This window comes from Muntiacus reevesi, chromosome 6, assembly GCF_963930625.1.
Source record: "Muntiacus reevesi chromosome 6, mMunRee1.1, whole genome shotgun sequence".
Classification (NCBI taxonomy): domain Eukaryota; kingdom Metazoa; phylum Chordata; class Mammalia; order Artiodactyla; family Cervidae; genus Muntiacus; species Muntiacus reevesi.
The window spans coordinates 46,487,067-46,515,065 of record NC_089254.1 but is presented as its reverse complement, the minus strand read 5'-3'; the positions used below and the strand labels follow the sequence as shown (position 1 = coordinate 46,515,065).

The 27,999-nt window shown below is 37.0% G+C and overlaps 1 protein-coding gene across 1 annotated transcript; it reads right to left on the bottom strand.

Moving 5' to 3' along the window:
• Positions 1–9: 9 nt before the first annotated feature.
• On the bottom strand, positions 10–27,583 carry DLD (dihydrolipoamide dehydrogenase). Its single transcript, XM_065939100.1, has 14 exons — positions 27,452–27,583; positions 25,927–26,005; positions 18,146–18,225; positions 17,344–17,412; positions 16,710–16,779; positions 15,185–15,285; positions 14,735–14,878; positions 14,210–14,311; positions 5,433–5,623; positions 4,623–4,793; positions 4,143–4,332; positions 3,574–3,711; positions 2,477–2,566; positions 10–2,393 (listed from the first exon to the last, which is right to left on the bottom strand). Exons 1-14 carry the CDS (start codon positions 27,488–27,490, stop codon positions 2,328–2,330), a joined length of 1,530 nt encoding a protein of 509 aa, XP_065795172.1. The 5' UTR covers positions 27,491–27,583; the 3' UTR covers positions 10–2,327.
• Between the last annotated feature and the right edge of the window lie 416 nt (positions 27,584–27,999).

The window sequence follows — 27,999 nt, the reverse complement described above, 5'->3', positions numbered from 1 at the left end:
AAAATCTCATTTTTAATTGAAATTACTAATTTTAATCAGCTCAGTGAACTGGACAACTAACAGCCCCATCCTTTACAAGTCAAGAGAATACTCAGAACTTAGTACATAACAATGAGTGAACACTTAAAATTTGTTTTATACAGGACTTCATTCCCAGATAGAGTTTCATTCTCATACTGAATGGAAACCTTTAAAGTTGCATTTAACTATTATTTTTTGTCTCTACTGCTGCTGCTAAGTCACTTCAGTCGTGTCCGACTCTATGTGACCCCACAGACGGCAGTAGTCCATATTAAATTATATTTCACTACTCCTTAGTCAGATCTTTCTACCTAGAGTAGAGGACACACTTGAAGTTTAAATAAGTTAGCACTTCACAGGATATTGGGATTTCAGATTTTAAAAAGATTCAGAGTTTCATTACCAATAATGGGGAATAGCACATTCAGACTGACACTCCAATAGATTAACTGAAAACTCTGAATAAAATATATTTTAAAAAAGTAAAGTTACTGGACAATTAGAAATAGGTGCGGGTGGAGGAGTACCACTCAAACAACAGCACTGGGTAGAATTCTCATTTTTAATAGCTTTTCACTTAAGGGCAAGCCCCAGGAAGTGGCAACTTGAGCAGAAGCCAAGTTTTACTGGTTAAGGAATTGGAGGACAGAGTTTGGGGCAACCAACAGCAATTGAAATGAAGGGAAGAACACTAGAAAAGACAGGTATGATAAATTCTGCGTATTCCTTGCCCCATCTCTGACTCACCTGTGCACTACATGTGCATGGTACAAACTTCAGGCAGCCCAAGTAAAGCTAAAACAATTGAGTAGAGATTTCAGCTGCCTTCCCCTCCATCCCACACACATAAAGGTAACAAGAGTTTGGCGTTCAATCAAGTTAACTGCTCACTAAAAATTTCAATATTTTCCAGAGGTAACAGAATCCAGTCTTTAGAATGTATTGATTTACAGTGACCATAATACAATTCAAGACCACTGGACACGTGAAAAAAAAAAAAAGGAAAATGTGACCTATATGTAAATAAATTAAAACCTGAAGGTTACTAAACATTTCCTTTAATCTCTCATCAACTGGTATCTTATTCTGCATAGCCTTCTGCTAATAAACTATATTCTCCAAACTTTCCTTAATATAGGTATCCTTTAAATTGACATCAAGTGCACTTCAATTTGATGAATAAATGTGAAATGACTTATAACATACAAAAGTCTCTTTAGTATTTAACACTTATTCAAGTGTTTTAAGAAACAGTCATTTTAAATATTTATCAATAAATATTACTTTATAGCACTCTTTAAAGAAAAAGTCAATTTTACCCCGACAGGATAAACTGGAAATCCACTTAGGAAAAGAAAGTCGATTAAAGATTCCCTTATGTTCTTTCTCCAAAAATAAATGCTAAACATTTAGTAGGTATTGCTAAAACAGTTGAAAGGATAATGACCTTTTAAATACCTTAGTATTGTCCTACAATGTGGAAAGAAAAGATACATCCTGGTCTATAAAAGCAGTAATAAAGAGTAACAAAGAAGAATATACACTAGAGGTAGTCGAAAAAACTAGGACCATCTTGACATCCACTCAGAATAACCAGCAAATGACTATTTAAGACATATTTATTTCCGTGTCTTCATTTACCACTGTAATACATTGCTTCTCCATCTGATACTTGATTTTTGTATATACATTGCGTTACTTTGGTTAACTGTATAACTATACTTTAGACCTCAACAGAACCTTAAAAATCTAAACACAAATTTTACCTCTAACCACCAAGACACTGGGGATTAAAATAACTGAAATCATCGTTTTTTATTTACATCAGTTTATACATGTTTCCAACTTATTCTAATGACTGTTTCCAATGTGAAAACCAAGTTTCAAATAACCTGATCACCTTGGTTCAAACAAAGCTGTTCACACATCATACTCCAGCTGCATCCATGTAAGTAAATCCTGTATCAGAGATAAAAGCTACTTAACATAAACTCAGTGATGCTGAACCCTTCATAAACAGCATGAAAATATGGGTTGAAAAAAAAAAAAGAAAATATGGGTTGAAGAAAATTTTCCAGGAAGCTACTATAAGTAGCTTTTTTCTGCAGATATTAATGCAGTGAAACTATTAAATTTATTTAAAATATAGATAAGAGATTATTCAATTCTGTCCAAACCTATTAAATACCTTCCAAAAGTTTCATAATTCAGTCCTAGAAATTTTTGCAGCTGTGAGCATTTCCTGTTCAGAAATGTGACCTCTACAAAAGCCCCCAGGAAACTTCAGAAAAATATAATCTTCTCCTTTAAAAGTTGATTGATTTGCCAAATGATGCAGCCAAGTTTGCTTCTCTAAAAGCTTCTGATAAGGTCTGAAAGGGAAGAAATTTAGAATTAAAAACCAAGTATTTGTAAGTCAGAAGAAAATTTAGGTAGCCATTGTGTGTGTTGTTACCGGATGTGCATGACAGACTCTAGCTATATCTTCACAGGATGCTCCGTATTCCAGTGCAAGTGCAGCTTCATTTATCATTTCACCAGCACCCTTTAAAATAATAAATCAAGAAGTAATTCTGTTTCTATGGCAAAACAACTACCATCTAATAGGGCAGATTAGAATAGTTAACTGCCTCCAGCTGGAAAAATCCTAACAGAAAAAAGTAGCACAGAAGAGCTTGGGCTCTGAAGAGAAGTGGCCTGGATTCAAATCCTACCACTTACTACCTCAATTACTCACTGACTCTGTGCTTCATTCCATTTACTCACCTCAAAAAAGGGATGAACAACAGCTACCGCACAGAGTCCTGAAAACCCAAGTTAATGCATGTATTTAGGAAAAACTGTTACAGAGTAAGCACTCAAATGTTCTATTATCATCACTGATACATCTGAAACCTAGGGGAGGGCATACTTCAAATGCAGTGGTAGAAAAGGCTTTTCTTAGAAGGTCACATTTGAACCAAGCTAAATAAGCCAGTCACACAAAGATCTGGAGACATAGGATTCTAAACAAATGGTCTATAAGCAGGAAGGCTTTAAAATGGGAACAAGTTTTGGCCTATTAAGAAATTTTGAGAAGGTGCTCTCACTTTCTGAGATGGTCCACACTTTGTGGAGTATGTTTCTCTCTAAATAAATCCACTTCTTACCTATCAAAAAAATACAAAGAAAAAAACTGAGAGAAGGCCCATGAGACAGGGAATTAACGAGCAAAGAGAATGAGTGGAAAGAGATGATGTCAGAAAGACAGTCACGACCAAAATTCAGTGGAGCCTTGGGTCTAAGTCTGAAGTGGAAAGGACCACCGAGAGTTTTAAGCAGGCAAATGGCCTGGTGTGTGTTTTAAAAGGATATCTTAGTTGCAGCATGGAATACAGATGATATGATAGGCAAGACTTTCAGTGCTAGAAACAATGCACAAAGAAGCTATGTTCCAACTTCTGCTAGTAAATAATAACCTCAAAATGTAACCACTAGGTGGTTTTAAATTAATATACTAATAGCAATGCTTTCCAGAAACCCTAATGGGACTTCCGGCTTTATAGTACTCACGGGTCCTAGAATATGTGCCCCCAATACTCTGTCGGTCGATTTCTGCCCGAGAATCTTCACCATGCCATCTGTGTCAGCGTTTGTCTTAGCTCTGCTGTTAGCAGCAAAGGGGAATTTCCCAACTTTGTATTCAATACCCTGTGAGAGACAGAAATTGAGAGCTTACAAAAATTCTCAAAAAATTCATTTCCATTTGCTAAAATCATCTACCATTTATCAGAACTAAATCTCAAGAAGGCAGTTCTTCACAAAGCATATAGAAGGAAAGACCAAAAGGTTTATCACAGAAAAAATATTTTGGAAACAAACACAAGCAAATGCAAGTGTCAGTCCACCTGGATATACTTCAAAGCCAAATATAAGACCTCTAGAATTACTAATTTTTAAATACAGGCAAGCAAATACTCTCTCCTTTCTGATACTAATAAAGTAAAAAATTATTCAAACTTACTTGTAATGTTCTACATAGTTATTAAAATGCATTAATGCAATAATGAAAGGGTTCTTAACCACCACTGTCATTAAGTCAAATCACACATTAGAGTAAAACCACCCTCATTCAGAATTACCTCTTCTTTCAACTGCTCTTCTGATTTGCCAACCCAAGCAACTTCAGGGTGTGTGTAAATCACCGACGGCACACAGTTGTAGTCAATGTGCACAGCACCGCCAGCCATCCCTTCAACACAGATGATGCCTTCGTCCTCTGCTTTATGAGCCAGCATGGGACCAGCAACGACATCACCGATTGCATAGATGCTGCCACAGAGGTCAGAAGAAACAGTGAGCTTCTGAAAGCACAGACACTCATCTTCGGCTATGCCACAGTCAAAAACTATGAGTTTCCAGTTAGCAAGTCACCGAAAAATAAATCAAATAGAGCCCTTCCAGGTTCAAGTTCTACACTTTGGGTAAAATGAAAAATTCAATTAATTATTTTTCTTTTACAGGTTATAATTTTACTATTCTTCCCCAAAGCCAATGCATTTTTAAAGCATGACAAGTGTTTATTTAAAATTATTGAAAATGCAGGTAGGTATGCAACTTACTTTGGAATTTTAGTTTGGAATCGGGTATTCACTGGAATTCTACCTCTAGGATCCAGCTCAATTCCAAGCTCTTCTAGTCCCAAATTCTGAGTAAAGGGTCGTCGGCCGATGCAAACCAGCAGTACGTCACAAGTGATAACTTCAGCTTTACCACCAGAAGCAGCCTCAATACTAGGTAATAAGCAGCATGTAATTGTAAAACACATCTACATGAATAGCTGGCAGATACTGGAAACTTAAGATCAGACGTTACTTAAGTATAAATGATACTTCTGACAGTTTATTTTAATCATAAACAATACATAAACAGGGTCAGGCAATGAAAAATGTACATATCCTCTAGAGGTCTATCATTTGAACCTCACAACAAAAGGCTGTATTGACATGGTTTAAGAATATAGATCCAAGCTCAAGTAGTGGTTCTGCCCCCACCAGCTATGAGACATTAGGCAAGTTACTTCAGTGTTGAAAACAGTAGAATACCAGGCACACAGTAAGGAATTTAATCAATAATCTTACTGATTTACCCATGCATCTGTCTAAAAATAATGATTTTACTGAATGTTGAGAGTTTAAATTGTTCTGAATGTATACTATGAAAAAGTACGTTACAAATGAGAACACTGGGTTAATTTTTCTATCATCAATGCAATCATGAATTTCAGAGGGCTGACTGGATAAGCAATACTGAGCTACATTACACAGTAAAGTGGTATTAAGATATAAAAAGCCGGATTCTTAAAGCTAAATGTTTTTCTTAAAGAAACACACAGAAAGATACCATATCAAAAACAAATGTAGCATACTTACGAAACATCAATTTTTCCATCTGATTTCTTAGTAGCACCAGTAACTTTTGTGTTTAATTTAAATTTAAATCCTTGTTTTTGAAGGATACGTTGAAAGTTTTTAGATATTTCCATATCAATTCCAACACCACCAACATGACCCAAAAACTCAACTGCTGTCACGTCTGCACCAAGCCTTTGCCAAACTGAGCCCTGCAAACAATAATCATGAAAATAAAAAAACAATAATCATGAAAATAAAGGCTTTGATAGGAAATGTTTAAAAAATCATCTTAAACAGTTTATTGTAAGGTATTTTCCTAGGTTACTATGTTCCTATTAGCAACTCTGAGGTTTAAAATTAACATTGTGACAAACATGTAAAACTTCATATATTTATTCATTCAGCATTTACTGAACACCTACTATATGCTAGGCACCATTTTAGATGGTAGGTATACATCAGTGAACAAAACGCTGCCTTCAGAGACCTTAAATTCTGACAGAAAAAACAAATAAGTCAAATTTATGCAGAGGATAGTAAAGTGTAAAGAGAAAAAGCGAAAGTAGAACCAGGACTACTGCAATGAAGAAGGACTGCAATTTTTAAAAAATGTGGTCAAGGGGAAGCCCTCATGGGGAGTGACAACTGCACAAAGACTTGGAGAAGGAACGAAATATAGTGATAGCTGCTTCAGAAAGGACAGACTGAAAAGGAAGGCTTTGAGGGGAAAGAAGTAACCTCTTTTTGCTAATTACTGATGCTTGCAAAGTATTAATCTAGCTTCGTATTTTATTTTCTCAAGATAAATGTTTACTTTTTTCATTCAAATTATAATTTAAAATGCTGGCACTTTAACAACATTTTAACAATTATAGCTTGTGAATACTTGTACGTTAAATTGGCAACATGAAGATAATTTTACAGCATTAAATAAACTATGAAAATCTATGAATATATCCTTTGCAAGAACTTACATTAAAATCACCTAATAATTTAAAATTCATTTTAAGACTTTAGCAACTAAATTAAGTTCACGTATTTATTTTTTAAATTTCATGAATTTTGGGGGTGACAGCTGAGTTAACTAGAGGCAATACAGTGACACTAAAAATTCAATAACAAACATACACAAAAAATAACTCGAAATTATGCACCTAAATGTAAAATCCAAGACTGTAAAACTTTTAGAAGAAAACAGGACAGAATCATTGTGACACTGAGGTAGGCAAAGATTTCTTAGGTATAACACCAAAGTATAATCCATAAAAGGAAAAAAAGTAAATTAGACTTCATCAAAATTAAAAACTTCTCTTCACAAGACAGTATTATGAACACAAAAAAGAGAAACCACAGGTTAGGAAGAAATGTTTGCAAAACAACTACTTGATAAAAAAAATTTGCAAAACTATTTGATAAAGAAATGTTTACAAAAAACTATTTGATAAAGATTCTATGAAGAACTCTCAAAACTCAGTAACAAAACAAAATGGAGCCAAGAAAAAACATACAAAACATTTAAACAGGCAATTCAAGACATACAGATGGCAAAAAGCACATAAAAATATGCTCAACACTGCAACACTAGAAGATGCGAATTAAAACCACAATGAGATACTACTGCACACCCATTAGAAAGGCTCAAATCAAAAAAGCCAACCATACCAGCTACTGGTGAGCAAATGGAACTGAAACTTACAGAGCTTGGGGAGGGAGTTATAAAATGATGCAGCCCTTTTGGAGAACAGAGTTCCTTGAAAGGTTAAACACAGCATTACTCCTAGGTATATACTCAAAAGAAATGGAAACAGATGTTCACACAAAAACTTGTACAAAAATGTTCATAGCAGCATTATTCATGTTAGTCCTGAAGTGGAAACAACCCAAATGTTCATCAACTAAAGAATGGATACAGCACACTTTTAAAATTCATTGAATGGAAAATTATTTGGCCATAAAGTGAAATAAAGTATACCTGAAAATGAGAACATTATGCTAACTGAAATAAGCCAGACACAAAATGCCACATATTGCACGAATTCCATTTCTATGAAATGTTCAGAATAGGTAAAGCCATAGACATAAGAAGCAGATTAGTGTTTTCCAAGGACTGGGAAAACGGAGGAATACACAATGACTGGGGGCTCAGACGTAAAGGATCTCTCTGCAGTGCGGGAGACCCAGGTTCAATCCCTGGATTGACCCAGATCCCCTGGAGAAGGGAATGGCAACCCACTCCAGGATTCTTGCCTGGAGAATTCCATAGACAGAGAAGGCTGGCGGACTACAGCCCATGGGATCATGGTAAGTCGGAAACGATTGAGCAACTTTCACTTCTTTCTGGGGTAATGAAAATGTTCTGGAATTAAGATACTGATGACAGATGCATAACTTTGTAAATACACTAGAAATCAGTGAATTGTACACTTTAAATGGGTGAACTGCACGATATGTTATATCTCACTACAAAAAAATCAATCACTCCTCTGAAGCTAAATCAGAATAGTAAGAAACAGTTAAGAGCAGAAATGACAAGCAGCAGCAGTATCTTGAGAGAACAGCAAGCATAGCTAGACAAGTGCCCTATTCTTTAGGAAAGCTGATTTCACAATCCTTAGGTAGGAAAACTCCAGTAATATCTACCATTTATTTAATGCAAGGCACTATGGTGCCTTAAATGTATTAACCATATTAAATGTCAACAAAATCTTATAAGGCAATTATTCTTATCCTCATTTTTATAATGGATCAATTAGTTCAGAGAGGGTAATGAATTTAGCAAAGACATAAAGTCATTAACAGACAAAGCTAAAATTCAATTTTAAATCTGTCTGATTCGAAAGCACTGTAGTAAACTCAAATGGAAGAAAGAAAATGAACTGTAAAAAATAAGTCATATGAATAATCTTTACGAGAAAGTAGAGATATATATGTAGACACAGTAAGTTCTCCATAAACCTAAATTTTTAAAATGACATGTAAGAATTATTTTAATATAGTAACAGACACCTAAAACATTGTGTCAAGATGTTTAAATGACTTGAAGCTTGCACAACAATCTAATGCAAAAGTGCAGAGATGGAGGAAACAGAATCATTGCCTTGGGCTATTATTAAGCTGATTAAAAGGAAGTAAAGCTATATGATTCCTTTTTGTTTGTTTGTTTTATCCATCAGTGAGAACAATTTTCAACGCGGCCTGAAGAGAAGAAATATCATTAAAAAAGAAGTGAAGCCCAAAATAAGAACAACTAATTGTTTTGAATGAATTAATTCCCAAATTCAATAAATTAGATCACAGAGTTTGGGTAACAGAGTTTGGGTAACAGTCTGTGAACTTTGGGAACTTAATTAGCCTAAAAGCACTGTCAGAGGTGGGAAAGATTAGATTCTAAAAAAGAACATTCCTGGAGATTAGTTCAAAATGATGGAGTAGGATATAAGTTCACTCCTTACAAAAACACACCTAACTGCTGAACAACCACTGACAGAAAAAAAACAAACTCTGGAACCTTCCAAAATGACACCCTACATCCAAAGATAAAGAAGCCACAAGGAACAGTAGGAGAGGCACAACTGCAATAAAGTCAAATCACAAACCAGTTGGGTGGGCAACTCACAAATCTGAGAACAATTATACCATGGAAGTTATCCCACAGGAGCAAGTTCTGAGCCCCATGTTGGCCTTTCCAGGCTGGGGGATAGGAATGGGAAGGAGTTCCCAGAGAATCTGGCTTTGAAGGCCAGTGGGGTTTGAGTACATTAGCAGAGTGGAAGGGTGGGCAAGAGGGATAGTTATGAAGTTTGGGACTGATATACACACACTGCTGTATTTATAATGGATAGCCAGTCAATCAGTCAGAAAGAGAAAGACAAATACTGTGTATGAATGCATACATACGGGATTTAGAAAGACAGTACCAATGATCCTACATGCAGGGCAACATAGGAGACACAGATATAAAGAACAGACTTTCTGAACTCAGTGAGAGGTGTCAGTCAGTCAGTTCAGTCGCTCAGTCGTGTCTGACTCTTTGTGACCCCATGAACCACAGCATGCCAGGCCTCCCTGTCCATCACCAACTCCTGGAGTCCACCCAAACCCATGTCCATTGAGTCGGTGATGCCATCCAACCATCTCATCCTCTGTCATCCCCTTCTCCTGCCCTCAATCTTTCCCAGCATCAGGGTCTTTTCAAATGAGTCAGCTCTTCACATCAGGTGGCCAAAGTATTGGAGTTTCAGCTTCAACATCAGTCCCTCCAATGAACACCCAGGACTGATCTCCTTTAGGATGGACTGGTTGGAACTCCTTACAGTCCAAGGGACTCTCAAGATTCTTCTCCAATACCACAGTTCAAAAGCATCAATTCTTTGGCGCTCAGCTTTCTTTGTAGTCCAACTCTCACATCCATACATGACTACTGGGAAAACCATAGCCTTGACTAGGCGGACCTTTGTTGGCAAAGTAATGTCTCTGCTTTTTAATATACTGTCCAGATTGGTCACAACTTTCCTTCCAAGGAGCAAGAGTCTTTTCATTTCATGGTTGCAGTCAACATCTGCAGTGATTTGGAGCCCCCCAAAAATAAAACCTGTCACTGTTTCCACAGTTTCCATCTGCCCTGAAGTGATAGGACTGGATGCCACGATCTTAGTTTTCTGAATATTGAGCTTTAAGCCAACTTCTTCCCTCTCCTCTTTCACTTTCAAGAGGCTCTTTAGTTCCTCTTCACTTTCTGCCATTAAGGGTGGTGTCATCTGCATATCTGAGGTTATTGATATTTCTCCCGGCAATCTTGATTCCAGCTTGTGCTTCCTCCAGCCCAGCATTTCTCATGATGTATTCTGCATATAAGTTAAATAAGCAGGGTGACAACATACAGCCTTGACGTACTCCTTTTCCTATTTGGAACCAGTCTGTTGTTCCATGTCCAGTTCTAACTGTTGCTTCCTGACCTGCATACAGGTTTCTCAAGAAGCAGGTGAGGGTGGGATAATTTGAGAGAACAGCATTGAAATATGTACATTACCATATGTGAAATAGAAGAGCAGTGCAAGTTCGATGCATGAAGCAGGGCACTGAAAGCCAGGGCGGGACAACCCAGAGGGATGGGGCGGGGCGGGGCAGGGCAGCCGGGGTGCTGGGCCAGCACACATACACACCTGTGGCCAATTCATGTTGATGTATGGCAAAAACCATCACAATATTGTAAGTGATTATCCTCCAATGAAAATAAATTAACTAATTAAAAAAAATGTTTTTAAACAAAACAAAACAGATAGCCAACAAGGATGGTCTATATAGCACAGGGAACTCTGCTCAATATTATGTAACAACCTAAATGGAAAAAGAACTTGAAAAAGAAAAGATACATGTATATGTGATAACTGAATCACTTTGTTGTACATCTAAAATAAGACAACACTGTTAATCAACTATACCCCAATATAAAAAAAATTTTAAACAAAAATAAATAAAAACTGAAAAAAATAGATTCTGAAATGTGGAACAGAGGTCAATCCCTGTTAAATACTAGGAAGTAGAGATTTTTAAATAGCCAATTTGACAACCATTAGAGACTACCATAAGTGTTTCAAACAGGTCATGTAAGCTACCCAAATTTTACTTCTGAAAGTTCTTCTGGGCTGGTTAATGCAGTATATTTTGGTATCAGAAAGGTAACCAGTTATGTTCATAACTGATAAAAGACTGCAGTATCAGGGACCTCCCTGGCAGTCGTCCAAGATTCTTGCTCTTCCATGGAAGGGAGCGTAAGTCTGATCCCTGATCAGGTATCTTAAGATCCACATGCTGTGTGGTGTGGCCAAAAATAAAAATAAAATTTAAATTAAAAGCTTTTTAAAACTAAAAAAAAGACTGCAGTATCAGATGGTTTTTAATACTTTGCATTGACAACCTGAATAACACTTGAGAATGCTTGATTAACCAATTTCAGATAAGATCAGATGATGGGCCACACGCCTTAGTTAACATACTTCCCCAACTTATGGACAAGATAAAGCAAGAAACAGCAATAAAGTGTAAAAATGACAGAATCAAGACAAAGAACTAGGCTGGAAATACTGGGTGCAAGTGAACAATATTAAATTAAAAGCAAGGATGAGGTTCAAAGTCCTTTATTTACATTTTAAAAAATCCAGAATTGCTCAAGCAAAAAACGTGAGGTTTTCATCTGACCACAAGCTCAATATGTGCTAAAAACAAATGAACAAATAACAAAAAACTGATCTTTAAGGGTTACACAAAGAAGTATATTATGCATATCAGAAGACTAAAAGACATTCTCTCCAAAACCCAGACTATTTTGCTTAGTTTGGAACATCATTTAAAAATGACAGATTGGACTGGTTCAAAAGGATGACGATGAAATAATGGATCTGTTATGTAAAAAACCTAAGTAAGAGTCATTAAGAAAAGCAATGGAGATTTAAATATGACTAAAACTCAGTCTCTGCCTTTCAGGAGCTTATGATCATATTAAAAAGAAAGATATAAACAAATAAATGCAATATATACTATTATCAGTAGATGATGAAAACATGTAGACACATTATACTAGACTCAAAGAAGGAAGGACCAGAGTTTTCTTAAATAGAAGTCTCCACTAAAAAGGTAACTTCTAAGCTGACATTTGAAAGGTATTTATTATACCAACAAAAGTTTATTAAGCAATAATAACAAAAGCTAATATATGAGTACTTATTTTATATCAACCAGTATGCTAGATGCTAAAGACACACAGTAAATGAAACAGCCGGCATCTCTAGCCTCATGGAGCTTATGATTTAATGGGAGAGAGACAGTGAACAAGTAGTATCAAGAAAGTAAGATAAATGCTAGAACAAGGACAGGGTGCAATGGACACTCAGCGAGAGTACCTAAGGACATCCACGGTAGGCAAGGAAGGGCGCAGAAGGTACGTAACTCAGAGGGATGAAATGTTCCAAACAGGAGGAAGGCCTGACTACAGGTCAAATACAAAATGCAGTTTGTTCAGGAACTGCTATTTCAACATATCCTGAACATAGTTTGAGAGGGAGAGGGCTTAGAAATGAGGCTGGAGGCAAGCCAGCAGCAAACAGTACTTAAGAGTTTGTACTTATCCTAATAGAGGATATATCCATGAGTTACCTAACTGGTAGTATGACATTAGAACCCACGGACTGACTCAATATGGGGCACAAAGAAATGGGAGAGGTCACTTACAGTTCCCGAACGTCCTGTTTAGGCCTCTAGATGGATGGCAGTACCACTCACTGAGGTGGGAAATGTTAGAAAATACACAGGTTTTGTTTTGTATTTCGGTAAGTGAAGGAGAGAAAGACAGGTTAAGTCACACATGCACTGAGTGCCTGTGAGACCTGCAAATAAAGACACTGTAAGCGTTAGCACACAAAAGCTCAGAGGCAAGGAGGAAGGAGTAACTGCACATACTTATGAGTCTTCAGGTAACAGGCTAAGAATGAACAGAATATTCTCTGAAAAGACAAAAAGAATCTGGGAGAGAACCTTGAGACAGAATCTAGGGTAACAGTAACAATTAACGGGAAGGCTGAGAATGGGAAGAAAGAAAAGTCAGCCCAAAGGGTAGATGGAAAATCCAGAGGGCTGTTTGATCAGAGAGGGTAAGGGAAAAGCTTCAAAGGCAAGAAAATCAACAATGCTGCTTGCTACCAAAAAACCAGTGAAGAACAGTCCACTGGATTGAGCAATAAATCCGTACATGCCCTGTCAAGAGCAATTTGATGACACAAGAAGCCATGGATGAAGAGGGAAGTGAGAGCTGATGAAACAGAGTGTGGGCATCTCTTCCAAGAAATCTGGTTGTGGAGAGGTGAGAGGGAAAATCAGGTACTTAAGGAGGACAGAGGATCAAGAAAAGGCTTATGTTTGTGTACCAAGTCTGTGTCTTTGAGTACAAAGGCACCTCAGCATGTGTGAATGCACACAGGTGTCCTCAGAGAAGCAAATAGGACAGAACGGCGAGGAAAGGGACTTAAGAACACTTGTAAGGAAGTCGTTAGTGACGCAGTGTGGAATCTAAGCTGCTTGGAAAAGCAGTCAAGATGGGCTAAGGGCACAGAGCAAAATCCAGGAACCTAGGGACTAGAAAACATGATAAACTCAGCTATTCTTCAGCTAGATAGGCTCTCTGAGTAAGAGGAAAAGAGTTTATGGTCAGAGAATAAAATGTCTGGATTTGTGATTTTAGAAGGAGAGGTAAAACAGCCCTGGGAAAAGACTTCTAAAACAGAGGGAAGAGGTCACTGGACAAACATGAAAGTTGCCAGATGGACAAGAAGGGAGAAGAAGATAGTAGGCAAAAGGTGTGAGACAGCACAGTATCCAGAGAACATCAAGTAATTTGCCATTTCTAAAACTTGAGTTAGAGGGATCAAAATGAGGATGGAGATGCAAGGAAAAACCACATCATGTCAGTCATGTCTTTATCTGAAACGCAATTCACTCAGAATGCTGAAGGGCTGCTGAAGGGCTGGAAGATTTAAGTATCTGAAGGGCTGATAGATCTTTAAAAATCAGTCCAATTCTAGGGAATAGGCAAGCTGGAAGACACAGGGAAGTAGATTTCAAAACAAAACAGAATGTTGTAATGAGTAATAGTTACTTAAACAGATTATCTTGAAAACTATTACTAAAGAGTATTTAAACAAAATTCACCTAATCTGCCTGTGACGTTATACAAACAATCAGAGGAACGCTAAGTCCTTTCCAATTCCACGGAAGTAATAAGGGACAGAAAAAACATCACTCACCAATTCTACACCTATTACTCCTGCACCAATGACAACCAATTTTTCTGGAACTTTTTTTAAAGACAAAGCACCTGTAGATGACACTACTGTATCTTCATCAATCTGTAATTTAAAAAAAGAGACAATCAAAATTACTTGAAAAAACCTACTGATTTATAAACTGTGATCTTACTCAGTATAATCACTAAAAATACTAAGTCATTTATTTGCTTTGAGCTATTTATGACTTTTATCCGTAGGCTTAATTTTATCAAAACCCATTAAAAATGGCCCACTTAAAAGTTTATCATGTAGCATCTTAAAATAGAATGGTCAACGTTAACCTCATATTGAATTCAAATATATCATAATATAAAGTGTTCCATTTCTGGTCAAGATCACTGCAGAATAAAGACAGGCAAATTCCCAAAGCTGAATGACTGTCAACATACTGTACTTCAGTCAGGTATCTCTCATTCGAAGTTCATAAAGAACACAAAATATATTTAAGCAGAAAGGTTGTGCAGCTGTAAAACATGTAAATACCGTAATTCCAGGAAAAGGAGTGACTTCTGAACCTGTGGCTATAAGAATGTTCTTTGTATCGATAACTTGAGTGCTGCCATCGGCTTTCGTGGCGGTGACCTGATTCTTCCCAGTTATCTTTCCATATCCATTTACATGAACAACCTTTATAAAATAATGTTTAAAAATTCACAAAGTTTAAAAATAATTTTTTGGGTAAACAAATATGATTTGTAAGAAAAAACTATTAAATAATCTATCCAATACAAAACACCTCCTTACTTGGTAACACAACATATGGAGCAGCAAAAATTTTGTTACATCCATTGGGGAAATCTATTTTAGGCTAACATACTGTTTTAAATTAAATATCCTCCAGCAGCCAATTTCTAACAGCATCACTGTCAGCATAAAGTAATATTTATCATGTATATAAAATAATGCAAAAATCTGAACATAAAACGCACTAACCTTATTCTGTTTGAATAAGTGGGCAATTCCACCCGTTAAAGCTTTTACTGCATTACTCTTCTGCTCCATCATCTTCTCTAAATTCAAACGAACTTCAGACACTGTAATTTGTTAAATAAATCTTTAGTCCATAGCTAAATTCCTAAAGCAACATGATATTTTTCACTAATCAAGGTCTGAAAAATTTCAGCCTAATGCATACAAAACTGTATAAAAAGGCTGTATTAAAATTTTTTCATCTAATAACTGATACAATAATCATAGCTGACAAAAGGCCAACAGCATCCTATGACAATAACAGAACACATCACGCAATATAAAAAGTCCACCTTCAGGAAAAATTAAGTCCAAAATAAACCATTACACCTCACTATGACAATATATACTTTAAACACCTTATGACAATTATAAGTCTGGAAAAGATTTAAGTAAAAATGACAACATAAAACATCACTGGAAATTGTAAACCGAAGAAAACGCTAAATTTCATGAAACAAAAGCTAGTAAAAAAATCACATTTGAAAACTTCAAATATAGTTTAATATAAAAGCTTAATCAACTAGATTTTACACATTTAATCACACAAGAAAACTCTGAAGCAACAAAATAAGAAAATAAACTCAAATTCCAAAAGAACTTCAGAAGCAAGAAGAGTATGTCAGAAATCAGCTCAGGCAACCAATACACATATTAGAGATGAGGAAACAAAGGCCCTAAGAGATGTGATCAGTGCTAGGATAAGAGACAAGAGATAAGGTCAGTGCTAGAACATGAAGCTTTGCCTGTAATGCACATCTCTGATTAACTCTGTCTCTTCTTTTCTTAGTAGGTACGGAAAGTAAACTTTGATTCTACTTTTCACCTAGTTTAAAATATTTGCTTTAATGTATATACATCACTCCTATACCTGTCTGCATACACTATAGCCCAAACTTTCAGAAACCTACTCCTACAAAGAAATAAAAATCAAATCAGCCTCCCCCCCAGCACAAGGTGTGTTTTGACCTTTCCTAGGACTATTCTCCTGGGTGTATCTGTAAACGACAATAATTGGAGAAAAAGGACAAAATGAAAACAGTCCAAAAAGAATGACAGGAGATAGGACATACCAAATCAAAACATTATGAAATGTCCGTTTCCACTATGCCACATCCTTCCCTTTCTCCTTGCATCTCTTTTCACTACCAACAACTTAAGTAGACCTTCCTTCCTTCACCACTATTTGCCCACTGCACTAAAGAATCCAGCACCCTCCTAGTGATCTCTTAGTGATCTCTAAGTTTTAAAGAAACAAAAACTGAGTCTTCATACACACACACTCTCTCACACACACACTCACACACATTAGCAAAGGAACAGAAGATGTCATAGTAGAAATATGGATTTAAGCCTTTTCTTAAATAAATCTCACATTGTTAAGATCTTACTCTTCCCTCACTAACCATATATTACACTGTCATTAGACACAAGTTCTTAGCCAGAAGAGCCAAGTGTTGATATTGCTAAATATGAAAGGTATACATACTTTCAATTCCCCTAGATGCGAAATCTTTTCCATGGGCCAAATGGTAAAAGTGTGAGTTATTCAATAAAGCCTAAATAAAAATAAATAAAAAGACTAAATTATCAAATTTCACAAACTATATACATGCAAAAACCACTTACAAAATGACATTCTCTACATGAAATAGCATATAGGACTACACCAATTCAGTTTCTGTTCTTACATATTTAATGTAAGAAAAACAGTAACAACTTAAACGTTCAACAAACAAGAATGAAAAAATTACTTTCTTTAAAAGCAAAGAATTAAGTATACAACTTCAGAATGGCAGGTTTAAAAGGCTATCATTTTTCATACATAAAGGGCTTAAAAGAAGAATTTACTGCCTATTAATTGTTTCGCTGTAGAGGAAAGCCAAAAAAATGGAATCAGATCCTAGCTCAAAGACCAGGCATTCCGAGACAAGGAAGTTATTTCAGGAATGTATGGCAGACTGACGACAGCAACCTAAATTTTAACAAAGGAAAATATGTGTTTTTATCATCTCTGGGTTATTTTTTAATAACTGTATTAGTTTAACATTCTAATCTCAATATATCCTTCCAGTTGGTGGCTAATGAAAAAAATTTCTGTACTGTACAAAACATATGCTCACCTTAGAAGGGATACAACCAACATTCAAGCATGTTCCACCGAGTGTTTCATTTTTCTCAACACAGACTGTCTATAAGCAAAGAAAACATAATTTATTGCACATAACCTGCAATGTTTCAGTTCACTAAAATTCCAAATGTATGTCTTAATTCTTCTACAAAACACGCTACTGAAAGTGTGAGAATGAAATATATGCTCTTTTAAAATTTATTATCTGCATAATACTAACCCAAAAGTGAATCATTCTGAAAGTTATTTGTTTAAAAACCAAATCATGTTTTTATTTAGCTCTATTACTCTTCCAAAGTGTGTGCGTGTGCATGCTAAGTCACTTTGGTAATATCCAACTCTGTGGGACCCTACAGACTGTAGCCTGTCGGGATCCTCTGTCCATGGGATTCTCCAGGCAAGAACACTGGAGCTGTTGCCATGCCCTCCTCCAGGGAATCGTCCCAACCCAGGGATCGAACCTGCATCTCTTAAGTCTCCTGCACTGGCACACAGGTTCTTTACCACTAGCGCCACTTGGGATTCCCAAAGTGTGACTAGAAGCCAAAACAAAATGAAAAGTATGGGGTGGGGGTTTGCGTGTGGTGGGGAGGGGGTAGTGACTTCACTTTCCATTTCACGAAAATACTACAACCAAATAAATCCTCTCTCTTCATTGGTCTCAAACCTAAATATAATTTATAGAATTAGGAAATTATGTATCATTATTAATTACCTGCAAAGTATTTTGTGAATGTGCTCAAGCCTTACAAAATGAAAAGAAAATTAATGCCTAATCTGGGCTTAAACCTTACCTTGAAGCCTAACTGGGCAGCTTTAATAGCAGCAACATACCCTCCAGGACCAGAGCCAATTACTGTCACATCGGCATCGACTACAATCAAAGCAAATTGATACAAAACAATAAATTGCTTATTACTGATCAAAAGCACTACAGTTAAAAAAAAAATCTTACATTTTATACTCCAAAAAAGTGCAAATAGCCAGCATTTTCTACATAGTATTATTCATTCCGAGGCACCCAACATTCTCTGACATACTGAAAATGACACAGATTTTTAAATTTTGTTTTCTATTTATTCATTATGGCATATCAAAATATAACTGAGTTCTGTACCCACTGACTTTGCTAAATCCTATAGTTTTATTGAATAATAATGGACAGACATTTAGTGACATAGTTGTATGAAGGAAAGAGCCTGAGCTTTGCAATCTGTCATACCTGGCTTCAAATCTCAGCTCTTATCATTTATTAGCTGTGTGACTAAGTGACTTCATTTTTGTGTCATATAGGAACAATAACAGTGCCGTAAATGACTGATGTTTGGATTAAATAAGATAATTTCGTATAATACCTTAGTTCTTTCAAAAAATTTAAAACCAATTATATCCTTTTCAGGTACTTAACTTCTAAAATAAGAAGGGGAAAATTCTGCTTCCCTATAACACTTGGCAAATATGTTCTGAACTATTTGAATAATGATAAATTTTGTACAGTTTAATAGGTTCAACAGAACACTCAATGAACTATTCTGGACATTTATCATATAAAGATAAGAAGCTGAAAATTAACTTTGATCAGTAGTCTTAGGAGTATAATAATTATGAAACAAATGTAAAAATAAGTTCCAATTATTCTCAGTCTTCTCAATACAACATCAAATAAAGCAACAATAACCATTAAGAGGTAGAGACAGTCTCCCTTCTCCCCCATCCACTGTCCTTACAATCTCAGTGACTCTAAAACTTGGCAGTTTTAACACACTTTCACATACGTTTTTCAGAAAACGATGGCATATATATATGTGTGTGTATTATATTAAAAATATAGGTAAAAAACACTAGTTTCAGACAGGTCAATTAAATTTGCCCAAGGTCATCTAGCAGCCATGTGGCAGAGACAAAATTAGGCTTTTTGTTTCTCCTTCCAGTGGTCTATTATTTAATATTACTCCGTTCCTTAATCTCAACTACCTCCAAGAGCAATAATCAAGCTGCATAATTACTAGCTATCTAACCTTAGGTGAGTAATTTAATCTGCTTCACCTTCAGTTTTCTCATCTGCAAAATAAGGAGTACACAAAAATATATCTACCTCACAAGGCTGCACTATAGAACAAATAACATATGCAAATAGCTTAGCACAGTACCCAGATGTATATAGTGTTTGCTATATAATAGCTACATTCTGATCTACAAAGACTACAATTTTAATTTCTTATCATCCCCTTCCCCACAAAACACATACCCCTTAGGGGATGGGAGTAGAGTATCCTTGAAAAGACTTTTGCTGGCCTCAACAGAATCACAGAAGCTATGTTGGAGAACAAGTAATAGATTATCCAACCCAGTTATCCACAAAATCTAAGAATCACCCCTAATGAATAAATTAAAGTACTGATTATCCTTCGTAATAATTTGGGTTACTCATACATGACAAAAATACAGCTTGACCAACACACAATAAAAAGTACTGTATCGACTCTCCTGACCCATTTGTGCCTTGTGGCCACAGTGCTTAGTTCACTCATTCACTTCATTCTGAAGTATATAATAAAATATACTTTGATTTTCAAATAGAAATTTCTATAAAATACATTTCTATTTTCAAATCTTGAACCAAATGAGGACCTAACCAACACCCCTTAGTTTGGGTCTAATTTTTAATTTCACAGTAATCTAAATACAAGCTAAAAAACTTGATTCCTGACTAAATTTTTAACATATTTTTAATTATAATATACAGGTTTATTGAATAAACTTAAATACAAAAAAGTCAAAAACTTGTGTTTTATTTCCCAATTTACTATGTGATCTTAGGTCTTTTTCAAAGCTACAGAAAATACCAAGAAACAGTTCAGCTTACACTGAAGATACTAGATGCTCCATTCCATGAGAATCCCATTAACACGCTGCTGCTGCTGCTAAGTCGCTTCAGTCGTGTCCGACGCTGTGCGACCCCATAGACGGCAGCCCACCAGGCTCCCCCGTCCCTGGGATTCTCCAGGCAAGAACACTGGAGTGGGTTGCCATTTCCTTCTCCAGTATATGAAAATAAAAAGGGAAAGTGAAGTCGCTCAAGTCGTGTCCGACTCCCAGCAACCCCATGGACTGCAGCCCACCAGGCTCCTCCGTCCGTGGCACTCTCCAGGCAAGAGTACTGGAGTGGGCTGCCACTGCCTTCTCCACTAACATGCTAGGAAGCACAAAGATGAAGGGAAAGAAAAGTCTTCATTTAAAGATCTGTCAGCTGAAGCACAGGAGGGCATTCAGTTCAGTCACTCAGTCGTGTCCCACTCTTTGTGACCCCATGGACTGCAGCACGTCATCATGTGGGTGTGATTCAGGGCAAAGTTTTAAAAATAAGCCATTATTTAGGGAAAGCATACCAATGTCTGCAGTTTACTTTGAAACGCATCAGAAAAGTAAGATGAATGAATGGATATGTATATGAATGAACAGACATGTGATAATGTAAGTACAAAAAATGTGAAGAATCCATGAGTATTCACTGTAAAATTTTCCCAACTTTTCTAAATATTTTCAATTTCTTGAAATAAAATACTAGAAAAACAAGCTAGCTAGCATTCACCTTTAGCAAAGGCTGCTTGCAAGTAAAGGGTTACAACACATGATTCTGACTCACCATCTCCTTGTCAAAAAGTATTTCTCAATTTGGTTCCTATACATAGTTTTAAAAATTAGGATATGGAAAAGTAGTTAAACAAAATACATTAATTTAGAGAGCATTTGACAGAAAAATTTAAAACTAGCATAAGACTTTAAAAGTGAAAAAGAAAAACAGAAAAGGAAATACAAATTGATAGCCTAAGAGAAAGATGACTAAGCCAAAACAGCAAAAGACAGCTGGATAGTAATTTGCATTTCAGGTGGCAGTGAAATACCAAGAGGAAGCTATCAGGCTGATACTTTAAAAAAAAAAAATACTGGGTACAGTAAGAGGTGGCCAACTTAGTCAATACCATGAAATGAATGGAAAGAAAAGGCAGGGAAAAGTGCTCTAAAAGTTACAAAATATTGCTTATTACACCATTAGGAAAAACTAACGATACTATGTAATCAAGGCTACCACTAAAATAAAGATGTCGGGTTACAAACCAATTATAATCATCAACAAATTATCGATACAACATGTGTATTAAAGAGCCAGTCTGCAATATTATTCACCATTTGGATAATTTACTACATGCCAGGCAGTGAGCTAAATGCTTCTGGTTGTCTTATTTAAGGATAAGGACATCTGTTACATAACTATTACTGCCATTTAACAGGGGAGAAAATAAAGCTGAGGGGAACTAAATAACCTGCGTAAGGTTGCACAACTAGTAAGTGATCCAGCCAGCATTTATGCCAAGTTGTTTAGATTCTGAAGTATATGCTCCGGTACCATTACGCCTTCCAAACCACTCAGATGGTCCCATAATCTTCAGGGCAATCAGGAATTCCAACCAAAATGACAAAAAATTCTTCACTATCGGAATGAAATCAAATTTCATGAATGCCTACCCTATGAGGAAATCATCACTATCTTCAGAAATCTCACAGTATAGTTAGGGAAAACAAGCACATAGCAAAACGTAGAGAAATCAATCGTAGAAAACAATTAATAATTGTTTTTTAAGGAACAGGAACAAATATCATAAGGCAGTAATCATTAATTGCCAAATTCATTAAATGACTATAAGAGCTACATGATAAGGTTTACCATATTTTGGTGTGTGTTGTGGGGAGAGAGACTGTTTTTTAATGTATCTATTTTTTAGTTTTTGGTCATACCCCACAGCACGTGGGACCTCAGCTCCTGGACCAGGGACTGAACCTGTGTCACCCGCACTAGAAGATGGAGTCTTACCCACTGGACCTCTGGGGAAGTCCCATGTTTTTAAATTATCAATAGCCTTACTCTTCAGCCCATTTCCACAGTCACATTCTATACCTTCATCACCCAAAACTGCTCGGATTTAAAGAAACTCTTGAATTTTAATATTTTACTTTCTGATCATAACCCTATAACCTCCTAGTCCATGAAGAAAGAGAAACACAGTAAAAGAAGAAAGAATGGGGAAGTAAAACAAATTTGAGTTCAAATATAAGCTCCACCATCTCTTAAATTCTTGGGCAAATTACTTAATCTCCCTGGGCTTTGATGCAACATAGGCATAATAGTGACAGTAATGCCTACATCCCAGGTTGAAAGGCCTGAGATAAAATATGTCAAGACCCTGGGAGGATGCCAGGTACCTACTGGGCATTCAACAAATGTTTCTTCTCTTCTCAGATCCATCTCCCATCTTTGGTCTTGTATCCTCCAGTCTCTTCCCCATCCTCCACAATACCCTACACAAGTACCTTGGTATTGCATCCTGACAAAACCCAACTCAGACCTTATTCTTTCGCTTCTCATTGGTTTCCCTATTTCTTGTTAGATAAAGTTCAAGTTCCTAAGTACACTTCTAAATCTCTTCAGTAACTTTCTCCAGCCTCATCTCCCATCACATTCTGCTCATCCACCAGTATCGTGCAGTTTAAGCTTCAGCAATAATGAATTACTGGTAGCTTACACCCAGACTTGTGTTGGTCTACCCACAAACATTCTGCTCCATCTACCTAGAAAATAAATCCTGACAGCATACATTTCACATTACAAACACTATTCTAAACTACTGGGTTACCAATAAATGACAGAGCCCTGGTTCTTACAGTCTAATAAGAGTAAGAAAAAGTATAAAAATTCCAAACGTGCAGCCAGAATGAGCTTTAAAAACAAATCTGATTATATCATGCCCCTGTTTAGAACACTTCAGTGATCTACAACTGCGCTTAAAACAGAGTGTCTTTTGTAACCTGGAAACATCAACTCTCAACTATCAACATATTTCAGCCACACTGGCCCTTTCAATCTCCTCAAATGCACTATGCTCATTCTCACATCAAAACATTCCCACATGCCATTTCTTCTACCTGTAACACCTCCTTCCACACATGCCCCCACAACGCTTATCAGATATCAACATTAATTTCCTTAGGAAAATAATTGTGACCAGTCTCAATCCATATATAGCTATTATATATAGCTATATGCTCCATCAATGGAGCCTTCATCACAATTATAGTAATTCGTAGGATGTTTATCTTCCCCCTGCAAACTATAAAGCTGTATCTTGTCTGTCTCATCTACTAGTGTATCCCAGCAACTAGTACAATAACTAGGACATAGTAGAGACCTCGTTATCTGTTGAAATAATGAATGAGTAAATGAACAGATGAATGTAACAAATGTGACTAGGTGCTGTAAGTATTTGTCATGAAATGGGTCATTATCAATAATAACACAACCTGATGAACTTGACCCATATTCAAACATCACCGAGATGCTCTAACGGGGACTGTATCATAATAAGCTCGAACTACTCAAGCTGGTCAACCAATACTCATCTAAGGAGACAGTTCAAGTAGATCAGTGATTAACAGTGTGTAAGTTTTAGAGTCAAAAGAATTTTCCCCACTACACAGCTGGGAAATGACAGACTTCCTAGCTCAGCTCGCTAAACTCAGCTCCTCAATTTCATAAATGGAGAAAACAGCAATACATTAACTGGTGGGACAGCCACAAGGATTAAAGACTGTGCTTGAGACAGAGTAAGCACTGAATGCATCAGTTAATATCACTGTTGTTGTCGGAAACTTACTGTGTACCAGGCACCATGCTGGATGCCTGTGATGGAGCATAACTAAAACAGACATGAGCCCAGGGTTTATTCAGTAAGTAAGAACTAACTACCAACTGTCTATCTTCGGTGATAAGCAGTCACATTCAGTCCTTGCCCTAAAGAGTGTGCACTCCTTGAAGAAAGGTCAGCCGTTAAATAAATAACTCAGACAAATATAAATATGTATGTAAAATGCTTGTTACTTCATCCAACCAAAGACTTTATACACAGTATCTACACGAATACTAAGGGATTTATAATCTACTCAACATTAAGTGTTCAGTTATGTCTGTAACATTACAATTTAAGTTCCTGCTCAAGAATTGCCTAGCAGATAGAAGGTACTAAATGAATCTTTGTTGAATATGCAACACCAAAGGTGCAGAGTAAGCCATTAAAAGTCTTTACTTGCATGCTTTGGGAATGAAAATCTCCTGCTGAATTAAGAATTTCCATTTAATGAAAGAAAGGGTGTATACCAACTATATCTCAGTGAAACTGAAAGGGGATATAATGCGTTGAACTTTCTCCTCCACCAAAATTTGTATTTTTTAAAGGATTTTTTGATCTGTTCAAAGCAAAGGTAAACCACCCACTGTTGGTCATTAGTGACCAGAATCCTCCTCCTACCCTGTCTCCTAAGAATTAAATATACAAAATGACAGTAGTCTGACAACAGTTTAAGGATACAGGATAAAATTATTTCACGGAATGCAGGAAGACCAATGGTCACAGTCCCCCCAGGTAATGGTTTCTATAACAAAGTTTTAAGACATCAACATGCAACTTTACTTATGATTATATGAGAAATTTCAAAAACTGTCAAAACATGATTTCAAATAATCAATAGTCTTGGTACTGGGAAGCCAAAGTATCTTATTATAAATCCAAGAACTTCCAGTTTTAAATGCTTTTTTAAAAAAAAAAGTACACATCCTTTACAGAAACTTCAAAAATACAGAAAAGTATAAAAGAAGAAAGTATTCCTAATCCATAGCTTCCTTTCAGGGTACACTCTTCTAATCTAATCTTTAAAATGTGCTTTTGATAAGCCCATTAAGATTTCCATTCAGCACAGAAAGAGATGTCCCATCATTCCAAATAGTGTTAAGCAACTAATACACTCAGTCTTACCAGAGGAAAGAATTAACTTTTTATTTTTTTGGTGCAATATGTGGGCTCTTAGCTCCTAGACCAGAGACTGAACCCATGCACCCTGCAGTAGAAGTACATAACTTTAAAATGGATACACAGAAAATCAGTCCCCCTGCCCAACACCCTTCAGAGGTTTCCATTCACACTTGAAGTAAAATCCCGGCCTGGCTTACAAAAACCCTCCATGATCTGCTCTCTGCCTACCCTCTCTGATTTGACACTCTACAGGTCTCTACTCTAGCCACACTAACCTTGCAATTCCTTAAACCGCACAACTGAATTCTTACCTCAGACCCTTCTCATTGCTGGTTCCCTCTGCCTGAAATAACCTTCTCACACCCCCACTTTGCTCAGGCCCTTGCACAGAAAAGGCCTGATACACTACCTAAAATAGTCTCCTTACCCCCAGTTACCAGATTTCATTTTCAATCACTTCCCAAATTATTTCCCTGTTTCTTGTATACTGTTTGTATTTTACCATCAGACGACAAGTTCTGTAAGAGCAAGGCTTTTTCTTCTTCACCATCTGGAACACACTAGGTGTTCAACAGAACATTTAAGTGAACAAACATTTGAACAAATGAATTCTATGGCTAATTACTTTAGTATTAGTTACCTTTAACATTCACTTGCTTTTACATTTAAATATACAGGAAATACGGGCAAAACCTGTCTTACTAAGTACTTACTTGGTTGATCTGCATAAGTTCTTAGAGGCACTACAGAAACTCCTTGGAGACCATGAGATATTCGACTGAAATGGCCTTTCTGAAAAAGAAAATGATCCTATTATGTAAAATATGAATTCAAAACATAGTACTGCTAAAGATCCATGAAATTAATGACAAGGCAAATGTATCAAGCAATGATTGCTAATGTATCTTCCTCTGTCACAGGGAGGTTACACAATTTCTGTTCTCTTGTAAAAACAATCAGCTTGCCACACTTTTTATTATAAATGTTCAACATACCATTTCATTTTTTTACCTAACTAAAACATGTTATTAAATGATGCTTATGTTTTATTAAATTTTCAGAAAGCATGGCTAACTTTTGGCGCCAGAGATCATTTTAATGTCATTAACTAAAGTTCCAGCTTAAGTACTTGAATAATCTACATTATGACAATCCTTTTACATGTAATTATTGTTTCCTAAAATCAAAACTACCATGTACAATCTATGAAGATGTACCTGAACCATACAAAAGGAACAGAAAATGAGACAAAATATCTTAGGAAAATGCACCAAGTAATGTACTCAGATAGAAGAGCTACTAGTGTTACAAACTGCATCATAATCTCCACAACAATCTCTAAACATGGATGGCTACTATTTTCCTAAGAACTGTGAGGCACAAAAGAAAAACTGCAAACAGTTCCTATCAAAGTAGGCAGTGAAAAATCCTACACATTGATCTAGGAACGTTGTCTACTTCAAGGCAAGGCTTGCACCTGAGGTCAGGACAGCGAACCAAAGAACAGCAGAGTAGAGATTAGGGCTGAGTTTTAGTCCCAGCTCTCTCACTAAACGTACGACTTCTAGCTTGTTACATTAACTTCGCAAAACATAGGCTACTCATCTTGAAACAAAGGAGTCTAACCTCTGTATTATTTTTAAGGCTTCCGTCAATACTGTATTCAGTCACAAACCCAAATATATACAATTTGGCTGTATTCGGTACACTGATGAAAACGGAAGGCTATCTTGATAACCTGCTACAATTAAAAATACAAGCTCTAAGAGGGAAGTCAATGCACGCTCGCTTAAAGCTGCAAACACTTAAGGGACCTTTGAGGAATTCCTGGGGCCAAGAGTTAGTGCTCAGTCTGAGTCCTTCAAGCGGTGGCTCAAGATTACCTGTCTACTGCAAAAGGCCACTAGGGCCGAAATTAGAACTAGGAAAAAGTCAACTATAACGGGCAAGGGTGACTCCTACTTTCTCCGCCAAGGTGGAAGGGCCTACGAGGGACCCCCAGGCTCCAGGCCCAGGCTTGGGAGGGGACTGTGTGTGACTGCTGGCCGTCACACAACCGGCGGAGTCTCTCCGCGGCCCAGGCTTCTGCCTCCAAGCCGCCGCCCCTGCTGAGCGGGTTCAGGGGTGGAGTCGCAGGTGGTCCCGGCCTGGCCGCCGGTCTCTCCCATACCCACACTTAGGCCGTCAGTGGGCCTCTCTGGGCCTGATTCAGCACGACCCCACCCAGTCGGCCCTCACCTTGACCAAGGAACAGTACACACGACTCCAGCTCTGCATCTTGCCGCTACTTTCCTTTCTGCCAAGGATTTCACCTCCGCTAAGCGACTCCGCCGCCTCCCCAAGGTCTTCCCGCCCTGCGCATGCACGAGCGCGGCCTACGTCATCGGTCGGAGGCCGCACGATTGACCCGCGTGATGCGCGCCTGTCAGGCCCGGCGTCGTACACTATCGTAAAGAGCGAAGTGCTTTGTGGCACCGGGGAATGCGGGACGTTTTACGCGTATGGAAGTGTGCGGAATTTGCGGTCTGATCTAGTACTTGAAAGGCAGAACAAATAAACAAAACTGTTGTTTCCTTAAAGCATGCTACAGAAAGTATAGCTTCATCAGTTCCTGACTGTGCTAGGCTGAGGAATCTCAGCACTTTCTGGGCATTATCTCACTTTATCCTTAAACTATATGAAGGATTCCAAGTATTTACACTTCTTGGATGAGATACTAAAGGTCACACACCACCTCCAAAGTCTTATCAATGACAGATAACTGGAGCCTTGAGGTTAAATCCTTT